General features: G+C 33.9%; 1 protein-coding gene across 17 annotated transcripts; it reads right to left on the reverse strand.

Annotated features, from left to right (window-relative positions):
* Nucleotides 1-2101: 2101 nt before the first annotated feature.
* Nucleotides 2102-8477, reverse strand: LOC107870788 (hexokinase-2). 17 transcript variants are annotated; one of them, XR_007055859.1, is made up of 7 exons: nucleotides 8278-8470; nucleotides 6645-6722; nucleotides 6406-6561; nucleotides 6227-6325; nucleotides 6010-6140; nucleotides 5507-5637; nucleotides 3282-4327 (listed from the first exon to the last, which is right to left on the reverse strand). XR_007055859.1 is itself a non-coding variant. In XM_047413149.1 (5 exons), the coding sequence occupies exons 2-5, from the start codon at nucleotides 6484-6486 to the stop codon at nucleotides 5604-5606; spliced, it is 345 nt and encodes a 114-aa protein (XP_047269105.1). In that variant the 5' UTR covers nucleotides 6487-6561; nucleotides 6645-8477; the 3' UTR covers nucleotides 4334-5603. The 17 variants fall into 17 exon arrangements, 2 of the variants coding, with proteins under 2 accessions (XP_047269105.1, XP_047269106.1); XR_007055867.1 differs by adding an exon at nucleotides 2102-2279 and having other exon boundaries at nucleotides 3580-3642; nucleotides 3839-4327; nucleotides 5507-6561; nucleotides 6645-8467; XR_001674409.2 differs by adding an exon at nucleotides 7659-7813 and having other exon boundaries at nucleotides 5507-6561; nucleotides 8278-8474.
* Nucleotides 8478-11574: the final 3097 nt, after the last annotated feature.

Genomic DNA, 11574 nt, shown 5'->3' on the forward strand with positions numbered 1-11574 from the left:
CTAAAATTTCCAAATTTTATGATGAATTATAAATGCTTATATTATCAAGCATGAGTTTTAAGATGTTTTAACATAAGATTGATGCATAGATTGTTATGCCCTAATTAAGATTGCTATTTTAAGATTATTTACGCTGAGCACCCTCAGATAAGATTATTCTCAGATTTTGATAATGATTTGACCTTTTGGTCCTAAGCTAAGATAAAGAATCAACTTTGTTAAATAACTTGAGATCTAACCTTGTGCTATTTTTGAACTGAATTTCTTAAGATTTTAAGCACAAGAATGGGAGTAGTATTTAACACCGAGATGGGTAAGTTACTACGATTTCATACCCCAGAACTTCGTGCCACCGTAGGATTAAAATTATTCTCACTTCTACGTGGATGACTAAGATTGTGATCACTTAAGATAAAAAGTTCTATTACGATGGAAAGGGTAGAACAACCCTACCTAACGGGGGCCAGACGTAAGACTCCATGGATGCTCACATGGTGTATATCGGTTAGAAGAACCTCCTAAAAAGATGTCCCCTTCTCTTCAACAGTCTATTGATTTAAAGCTTTAAGATAAAAACATATGTTTTGGAAGTTATGGTTTTAAGATTCTTAATCCCTAAGATAAAGTATTTTATAGATTTCAGAACTAAGTGTAATGGCTCACAAGATTTGTGTTATACATTTTATCATTTATGATCTATGAACTTCAGACTTCAGATTACTCCAACTTGTGTGAGTCATTTACATTTAGAATGCATGATTTTATAATTTTTGATGATATTGCTTACTTATTGCATTCACCTCTATATACTTAGTACTTCCTCAAAGTACTGATCCACATATATGTCTGTGTGCTGTTCAGGTGCTCAATCTTAGCAGCGTGAGTGATCTTCGAGCATCTCTTCTACATCCCTGTAGTTGGTGAGTCCTCATAGTTTGGGGACTTAGTTATTAATACTTCTAGTTTATCAGTAGATATTTCTTTAATCATTTCAGACAAATTTGAGTCAGCTGGGGCCTGTCCCAGTGACTCTCTAGATTCAGTTAGTAGAGGTTTGTCGGACTACTAGATTCAGTGCTAGACTTTTGATTCAGTATTCAGATTCTTAGTATTGTCTAACCAAGATTTATAAGATTTCTATGTTTCAGATAAGACTTCTGCATTTATTATGCTTTCATATTCATACTCCCCTATTTTGAGATTTAAACTTAGTAGAAGCAGCCAGGGTTAGCTCAGGATGACTCATAGTTCGAAGCACCATGTGGCATCCTAGGAGTTAGATTTCGAGGCGTTACAGTATTCAACAATGGATCCCTTTACCCCATTGAAACCCAAAACCATCTCTTTGATTAAAGTATGAGTTTTTCCGCCATTATGGAATTTCATATGTTCAAGATGAATTCAATTCATGTTTTTCTTAGTAAATTGAACTCAATCAATGTCCTCATACACTACAAAAAAAATAGCCTATAAGGAAGGAAAATTTGGTCCCAAAAAGTCCAAATCTTGTCCCAATTGATCTTTTAGGATGGAAAAAAATTGGTTGCGTCCTGTCCTAACAGGCTTCTCCGCAAAATCTCAATAGCGACGAGTCAACAAAGCCGGTCCTTAAAAACCTCTTGAGACGGCAAAAATCCTAGTCGTAATTATCTTTTAAGGACGGTATATCTTATCCCTATCGACTAACTATCTGGTCATAATTATCCTTTTACGAAGATGTATCTCATCCCAAATAGACTAACTAACTGATCATAATTATCTTTTAGCGACGGTATATTTTGTCCCAAATAAACGAACTACCTAGTCATAATTATCTTTTAACGATGATATATCTCATCCCAATAGATTAACTACTTGGTCATAATTATCTTTTAGCGACAATATATCTTGTCCCAAATAGAATAACTATCTGGTCCTAAATTATATTTTAGGGCCAAGAAATACTTGGTCCTAAATTATCCATTAGTGATGAGCAAAATTCTTTTCTATTATCAACCTTTAAGGAGGAGCAACATCCTAGTCGTAGATCAACTTTTAAAGACGAGCGATATTCTAATCTTACATATCAACCTTTAAAGACGAGCAATAAATAAAAATATAATGAGCTAGAATGTGATGTTAATAGTTTTAATATTTGCTAAATGAATAAAAAACATGACCAATAAACATTCTGAGCTAGAATTTTATGTCAAGTTTACATAATATTCTTAGCAAAATAATAATGAGCTTGTGCATTCTTTGAACTTACATCTTCACTCATAAGTTCAATCTTTAATAATCTGTAAGAATAAAATTTTGGAAAGAAAATTAATAACTATTGGTATATAATATAATATATGTAAGAAGCAAAGGTTAGTGATTGCAAAGGTTAGTGACCTAAACAAAAGCACCATATAATTCCAAAATGCAGAACGTTAGTCCGGATGATAAAAATTTGATCTTGGGAAATTGTCCAATCATTGTTAACAGCGCATTAGTAAGCTAATGTTCTTACACAAATTAACTCAAAACTATAAATCTAGATAGATATTCGTACTACAAAGCATCACTAGAATGTCAAGTTTAGCAAGAATAGGCTATGTGCTAACTAAGCAAGATAGGCTTATAAAGAGGTAAAAAACAAAGAGAATAACAAGACATTATTCTCTGGTAGTGTGGTGCATCATTTTAAAAAAATTGTACTGTGGTGTAGAGTTACAGTAGTATCTTTGTTGTCCTGTGCTATAGATGGAATAGGAGAACCTAACCCAAAAGACTTGCCTATTAAACAGGGGAGCTGGGTGTTTTGGTACCATCTTGTATTAACATTTTTTAAAAAAAAATTGATGCTCCCACCAGAACATGGTTTTTGCAGTAAAGAAGCTATGGAAACATTCAACACCAGAATATGTACAACTATGGTTGTTCTAGAATTGGGTCAATGAAACTTGTATATACGGATCAACCATGTATGCCTGGTCTGGATTTCACTAAAATGGTTTCAAGGAGGGTTCTTGTATTATTACTCAATACAGGACCAGTAAAATTAACATAGCCAACTTACCAAATATAAAGCAGTTGGGTCTTCATCATCTCTATCTATATCTATCATTGGTAATGCATGGGATAATCGTGGGCAGAGTAGTAAAGGGATACAAAGAATATCATTTCAGTGTAAGATGTACGCAGAATTCTGAAAAAGTCATGTTATTCTGAAAAAGAAATGACAAAAAATATCAAGATATGGACTAAGATATCAATGTACAGATGATTTTGCTATCCGAGTTTTGTTACCAGCTCTAAATATAAAGGGAGATGCCCCAATATCAGTATTTATAGACCAAGGGAGTGAAAAGCACTAAGAGAACACTCTACAACCAACCGAGATTTACTAAAGCAGTGTTCTTGAAAGTTTTTCCTTACATCCTTTTTAGCTTAGAACAAGTTCACTAAACAATATTTCTGTACAACGACTTCATATACCAAATAAAATTTAATCCTTTCTTAAAACTTAAAATTATACCCTTAATGAAAAGGGGAGAATTGGCATGACAGAAAAGAGAGGAAGGCGACAATAAAACCACCCTATGAACCTCATACCTCTCTTTGTAGAACCTCGTCTAGCTCCTGCTTATCATCAGGAGTAATATATTAAGCATACAACTGCATCAGACAATAACGAATCCTAGACAGTAAGTGGGAAATCAGAATCTAATCTTGTCCAGTTAAGAATAAGTAAACTAGGGAGAAAAAAAAGCTGCTCTCTAGGTGAAAATATAGATGAACTGAACAAACAGTGATTCTCCTTTCCTTTCCTCTTCTTTTTACATCTTCAAAAATAGAGTTATAGTTAGGTAACCTGCACAAAGTATGCAGCTTGTGCCAGCACAGCCCCACAAACAGATTGAGTACGGTATACTGCTATTCAACACTCATTTCAGTTAACTTCAGCAATCGTAATTTACCTTGCATGCTTTTGAAGCAAAGACCTACGAATAGATTAAGTAGGATATATTGTTAGCACCAAATCATTCTTCAAAGCATTAAACACTTCTTCTGGTGATTTGTTTAGCTTATCGATGAGCTTCCTAAGGGTTTATTTAATGTCTAATTCAGTTGATGTAGAAGCCTCATCCGAAAAATCACGCTTTTTTAGCTTACTTCTTTGTCTGTAAGCTATCTGAACCTCTTCGGCAAGGTTTGCCAAGTTAAGCATGTTAGAAAAGGCTTTAGTGACTATGATGGAATTCCCAGCATCTAAAATGGTAAGCATACTCCCTAGCTATTCCAACTTCTGTGGGTCATGCTTTCCTTCGTATTTAGCAGAAAGTTCATAACAGTCTTGAACCTAGCACAATGTAGCACCAGAGTAAGTTCCTTCCACTTTTACCAAAAATTGATAATATTTTGTAATGATTAAGATCACAGTACCTATAATTTCCCGTGTTCTCACAGAGATAGAAACATCATGAAATAATCAAAAATCAAACTTTGACTCACATTTATCCCAGCTAAATAATCTTTGATAACTGTCCCTAAATGTTGGTCTTAAATAGACCTTTTTGTTGCAGTGATATATAGTGAATCAATATGTGAACTCTTAATTGTGCAACCATGTCCCCATCCCATCTTTTATAGTAATGTGATCTCTACACTAAAAATAAAATAACATAGTAATAAAGCATTTTCTTGACAAAAAATTTACTCCCTTCGTCCCAAAATAAGTGCCACCTTAAAATTTCAAGACAACATAAGAATAGTATATTTCCTAGAAAAATAAGAAAGAAATATAAAATATTTATTAAGTTGTAGAAGTTAGTTAAATTATCACGTTTAGATAACTAATCATGCAATAAAATTTTGAAGCTTTACTAAATCCAACTGAAAGCTACACAAAACATTGCATTCGAACACCAAACATAAGAAAGGAGAAAAGGGATACCCTCCTACCTGAACATACAAATGCAATAAAAATGGCATTCTCTACTTGAAATATATTAAAAGATAGACAAATATCTAAAACAGTTGCACTAACAAAGATTCCCATTCTAGTAAGTGGTTTGGATAGACACCAAAACACTCTTTGCATATCCGCCCCATATATGGCATTTGTAAGTGCAGTAGTAGAAATAACATAAACCGAAGAAACTTAGAAACGTAGGAGTAATTAGAGGATAACTCGTTAGTTTTTATCCACCAAACAATAACCATCAATTCAAGTAGCTATCTTGAGAAGATCTCATACTTTTCTCTTTGTTTATTAGCTATGTTTATGATATTAAGCACTGTTGAATTAGGTTCAAGATAGATCAACAACAGAACTCAAGAAGTTATTTTTTGTTCATGTTAGACAAATTAGACAGCCACAATCTTAACTTATATTGTCGAGTTTTAACTGGTTCACCAATTTTGCGGATAACTATCTACACAAGATAGACTTTAAAGTATTTTGAACCTAAATGGAGAGGACCTGATCCTTTTTGTGTAAAATCAAAAAAAGTTAGTGAATAGAAAAAATCTATGTTACCTCAACGAGTATGAAATTGCTAGCTTAGCTGGTACAGTATCTCCAAAAAAAGCTGATTCTTGAGCCATCTTTAATAAGACTCTTCTAACAGTTTCTCCTAGATAGGTACCTGAAATAAGCTTCTCAAATATCTGAAGACAAAATAAGATCAAGGAGTTAATGTACATAGTTCATCCAGATCACAGAACCTGAGGAGGCAAAAAAGTTAAGTATCCACCTGGCTACTAGGATATGAACTGTCAACAATTAATGATATAAGCACTGTTGAATTAGGTTCAAGATAGATCAACAACAGAACTCAAGAAGTTATTTTTTGTTCATGTTAGACAAATTAGACAGCCACAATCTTAACTTATATTGTCGAGTTTTAACTGATTCACCAATTTTGCAGATAACTATCTACACAAGATAGACTTTAAAGTATTTTGAACCTAAATGGAGAGGACCTGATCCTTTTTGTGTAAAATCAAAAAAAGCTAGTGAAAAGAAAAAATCTATGTTACCTCAACGAGTATGAAATTGCTAGCTTAGCTGGTACAGTATCTCCAAATAAAGCTGATTCTTGAGCCATCTTTAATAAGACTCTTCTAACAGTTTCTCCTAGATAGGTACCTGAAATAAGCTTCTCAAATATCTGAAGACAAAATAAGATCAAGGAGTTAATGTACATAGTTCAACCAGATCACAGAACCTGAGGAGGCAAAAAAGTTAAGTATCCACCTGGCTACTAGGATATGAACTGTCAACAATTAATGTTGTATCAAACTCGATAATTGGAAAAAGGGAGGATCTAAAATTACCCCATTGGATATTAATTGCCTGCAGAACCAAGCAGTATAATGAAATATTGTAACATTTTATAAGTTGGTATACTTAGAAATGTTGTCACCAGAATTTACTATTTCTTTTGGTTTTGGAATTTGATCAGGCCATTTTACAACTGATTGTGCTGATTCTATATAAGCAGCATTAATGCCCATCCCTAGAGTGACTGCAGCCACACTCTCTTTTCTATAATACCTTCCTCTAGCCAAAACTCCTATGGTATCATCAACCTGCATAATTGGCACTCAATATTTAATAATCTGTGCAAATTATTAAACCTTTTTTGCTGTACTAAAAGGGAAGAGCCACTCACACCAGGGCAGAAAATCGCTTATCAACACTGTGCTTCTTCATGGCGACATTTATTTTGATTCAATAACTTGTTCCCTGCCTGAGTTTACAATTCAGTAACATATTCATTTTCTATCTATATTCATATGAAAACTGCGAATTAATAATTATTGCTTGCAAACATGGAAAGGGAAGCAAAAATAATAATTATCACGAGCCATTGTGCTTGATAACTATATACACCTCAATTGACTTTCTTGAATCTGAATCTTGGCCTCTTAGAGAAAATATGTTTAAATCTACTTAGATATAGAAAGACTTAACTGTATCTCCTAATAATGAGTCCTTCCATGTAATGGTTATTTCCCTGGAGGCAGCTACTTTCACAATTATAGGTGATACAGTAAATCCTAGATTTTTCTCTCCTCCTTATAGACCTTCTCTTTGCATGGAGATGAATTTTAATCACTTGAAGCAACAGTTATGTCACAACATAAATATCTTAAAAAGATGTCAGTCAAAGCTGTCCCTGGTTCTACACAATTAAATAAAACAAGTTCAACAGGAAGAACAATGTTACAAATTGATATCATTAAACACCATAATTAACTTATAGGGGAAGTTCACCAACAAAAAAAAAAGAAAAACCTATTAAAGGAAAAACAAACACAGAATAAAATCTTAAGAAAATAAAAGGACTACATTTAATGACATCAAACTTATAAACTCCATACAAACGCTTCTATAAGCTCAAAATGCCTCATTGTTATCTCACTGTGGCACCTAGAATGGATAAAACATAAGTACATCTTAATAAAACATCTTTGAGATACATCCTGACAATGAAATTCTAAGTGCGAAATCATGTCAATATCTATCTATCTTTTTCACATATTCTATTTCTATCAATTTAGCAAGTTTTGGTAATGATATTTGCTAAGCTAGGTTCAATGCTAAAAGAGACTATACAATAATGAAAGAGTCACCAAATGTATACATCCATACCAAGTAATATTTAACAAAGAAAATAACTCACGATTAATCATCTATATATTTTCATGATTCACATAACCTTCATTAGCCTTAGTTTCCTCCTTTAGAGTAAGATATTCTTGCCAATTCCTTGTATCCCTCTGTCTCTTTGTCAAAGGACCTTATTAGTTGTGTCTGCTCAACTCTCTAACATAAGATCTGGTTAAATTTAAGACAAGATATCCGCAATACTTAATTTGTAAGTAAATTTCTGGGAAGAAGCTCTATCGAAGTATCTTCAAAGCAATACGTAAAGAAATTGAACCTCAAGATTATTGATTCGAGATAGGGTTTTGAGAAAGGCATTCATTAATAGAGCATTCCTTCCCCTCAAAGGCCTATTTGAATATCAATCCCTAGCCACTATTTTTAACACCAACCCTAATACTTCAAGTTATATACCTCATGTCAAAGAAATTAGTATTAAGTAAAATAACATTCGAAGAATCTCATTCTCAACAATCAATTTTCTGGGAATAAAAGTTCTAGTTTTATTCGTTGAACACTGATTGTTGAGAATGAAATTTCTAGTTTTGAACCCACGATAAAATAATCAACACGAAAAAATAATCAAACTTGTTCAAGTAGACATGACTTGTTATCTTATTTACGAATCTTCATACCATTTAGATAGTATCCATTGACATTGTAGACTTTGAGAGTGGAATTTGGAAGAAATCATTATAAGGCTTTCACATAGAAAGGATAGGGCTTTATTGCGTATAGGCAGGAGGTAGGGGTGGAGAGTAGGTGAAGTGGTAGATAAATATATTTATCTTTTTACATTGTTATGGACGAGATATTTGTTCTTTTAGAAACCAGATTTTATAGTCTTCGCTAATTGGGAGATAAAAATAGGAATTAGGGATCAGAGAAAAATTTGGTCCCTATAAGTGTACGTACGGAGACCAGATTAAAACCTTGTCCTTAAATATTGATCTTAAATAAATAGTTTTCACTAAGTTATGTAATGATCCAAATTTCAAGTCCTTATGTATATTTTTATTGAATTCATGTATTAATGAATTTAAAACATGAAAGCACATTGTTTTCCCATGATTTTCACCTTCCCATGTTCAAATTAATGTACATTAGTGGTTATTTATATTTAATACCTTTTGGGTATCTAAAATATAACTTTATATTACCATTTAAATATTGTTGTCATATTTTTGCAATCATTCAGTGCTGGCCGGTTATGAACACCGATACCTATGTGTTTTTACATGTTTTTATTTTTAAGTAAAGATTCAGTTAAACCATAGTTTCATTATCATATTCAGAATATCATATTCATGTTGAGAACTTACACATACTGTACCATGTCATGTTAAACGACTTATAGCACCAATGTCATTTAGTTGGGAGTAACACTTAGCACCGAGTGAACTTAGAGATGGCATTTTCCCCATAAGTTAGGAATTAGGTATTAGTAGCAGTCCCTAAGTTCCAGACCTATGGCACCACCATAGATTATGAGGGGTACCTCATCAGTTAGGCATGAGACCCTCGTACTTTGGTGTCTCAAAATAGTGGACAAATGCGATCTTGGTGCACCACATTACCTATCGCATTGGTTAACATTGTTGCAGGTTTCTAGAGTCAAAACTACTGAGGCTTAGTGCGATCATAGCATGACGCGTTGGGTATCGCGTCTATGTCATCGACACATCGCGTCGCCAATCGTGTTGATGCCCAGTTTTTAGTCATTAAATGACCGCATCTTTAAGGGTAAATAGGTCATTTTCCCATGAACCAGGTCATCCCCAAACACGAAATTGATCCCTAAATGACCTAAATATTTCATTATTCACACAAGTTTCCCCAAAATTCATCATTCTTTATCAAAAGCAAGAAACCCTAGTTTCAAAATTTAAGAACAACGCTCAAGAATTCCTTCAAGAACCCTTAAGGATTTACGTTCTAAGGTATATAAAGTGTTCATCCAAGGATCCCTTTCATCCTTGAAGTTCAAGAATCCAATTTCAAATTATAATTTTGATATTCATGTTGTAGATTGATTATGATCATGTTGATGTGTTGTATGATTCCCAAGTTGGAATCGTTAATGTATTTTCATGATATTGTGTTAGCATGTGGATTGAATTTCATTAAATTGGGTTGATTAATGTAGCCATGATGTAAAAGTGTTAATGTTCATACCTAAGCCTAAGTATATGCATTCCATGTGTATGAAAAATACCTAAGTGAGTAGAATTGTGTTTTATGAACCCTTATTGATCTACATGATGAACTTAGGCTATTACTTCATGTTCAAAATAACTCCCATGCTAATGTTATGTCTTGTGATGAATTAATGGAGTGTTCACGAGACTAGATTGTGAACTTATGATATGTTAGGATGTAGTCCTATTTATGTACAAGACTATGAGTATCAAGTGCATCATGAAATCCCTCAATGGTTGTATTATGAATTGTTAACAACTGTTATGAGCTTAAGAAGTGTCATGTCCAGTTTATTTTCATGCTATCGAGTCTAGGGGGTGTTCAATACCTGATAATTTAGCTGTGTGCCTAGAGCCAGTATCAGTTTAAAGATAATCTCAATCACGCCATGATAAGTAGTATTCTCACTCAGTTTCAAAACTCAGTAGAATTTAGTCAGTTACATGACTCAGGAAAACTTAGTAATCTCATGAACTCAGTCAGTTAACAAACTTCAGTAATATTCTATCAGTCTATGGGACTCAGTGAACTCAGTCCAGTTCATATGAGTATAATCAGTTCAGTGTCTATTCAGTGGGAGTAGGATTCAGCACCGAGCGAACCTAAGGATGAGGGCATACACTAACAGTATAGGGTGTGACCCTTAGAGGCAATCCTTATGTTCTAGAACTATGTAGCTAGCATAGGTTGATATATCAACACTGACAGTTGAGGGTTGATGAGGTAGATTAATACTGCCAATTGAGGGTCCCACTGTTCTTCTTTGGGGACACTGTCAAATGAGGGTCACTTACAACTTATCTTTACCAGTGGCGCGGTATTGACGCCCTTCTAATTGTGGTTACAGATTGGACCCCAACTCAGCTATATTGTTTTATTTGGGGCATGTCGGTTAGATGACTATCTCCTACAGTCACAGTCTCAGTAATAGAACTCAAATAGTTCTACAGATTTCAAGACTGTCCGATACAGTCACTCAGTTCAGTACGAAACTCAGTTAGTTCCATCAGAATTAGGACTGTTAGATACAGTCACCCAATATCAGTTATATCAGTTATCAGTAATCCATGTTATCAGTAAAACTCAGTATTTAAAATTCTCATGATTTCAGTTACAATCTATATAGTCATGCATGTATTCTTATTCAGTTATTCTTATGATATTATTGTTCATGCATATGAACCCTTATATTTAGCCTTACCTCACTTTGCGTACCAGTACATTCACACGTATTGAAGCATACCTTTTTTTGCACTATGGTATTTTATACCATAGGTTTAAACGTACGAGCTCCAGAGTATCCTTAGTAGTTCAGATTCAGCCAGCAGCAGTAGATTGCAGTGAGTCCTCGTTATTTGAAGATAGCATGATTATTTCATTATTTTTGTTTAGTTTTCAGTAGATGGAGTTAGTTGGGGATATGTTCCATCAACTTCTTATTCAGATGGTTTAGAGGCTTTCAGACTAGATGTTCAAACTATAGCATGTTCAAACAGTTATTTCAGTTTTGGTATTGTTATACCGCATTATCAGTTATGTTTCAGTTTTGAACCTTATGGCATTTCAGCCCATTATTCTGCATATTTCAGTATCAATATACAGTTATTACAGCAGGTACCTGTCTTGGGCTAGCTAGTGGTCCTTCAGGATTGTTAGCACCGTGTAGCGTCCAGGGTACCAGACTCGGGGTGTTACATCAGCAATTCAGTTAGCAGTCAGACAGACAAGTTCCT

This window comes from Capsicum annuum, chromosome 5 (assembly GCF_002878395.1).
Source record: "Capsicum annuum cultivar UCD-10X-F1 chromosome 5, UCD10Xv1.1, whole genome shotgun sequence".
NCBI classification, from domain to species: Eukaryota; Viridiplantae; Streptophyta; class Magnoliopsida; order Solanales; family Solanaceae; genus Capsicum; species Capsicum annuum.

Bases quoted from the DNA above. Each gene is read 5' to 3' on its own strand.
- LOC107870788 (XM_047413149.1), bottom strand. From the start codon at position 6,486: ATGGGCATTAATGCTGCTTATATAGAATCAGCACAATCAGTTGTAAAA. The intron at 6,326-6,405 runs GTAAATTCTGGT...TTGGTTCTGCAG, and splicing joins TTCCAAAACCAAAAGAAATA to GCAATTAATATCCAATGGGG. The intron at 5,638-6,009 runs GTAACATAGATT...TTTTGTCTTCAG, and splicing joins GCAATTTCATACTCGTTGAG to ATATTTGAGAAGCTTATTTC.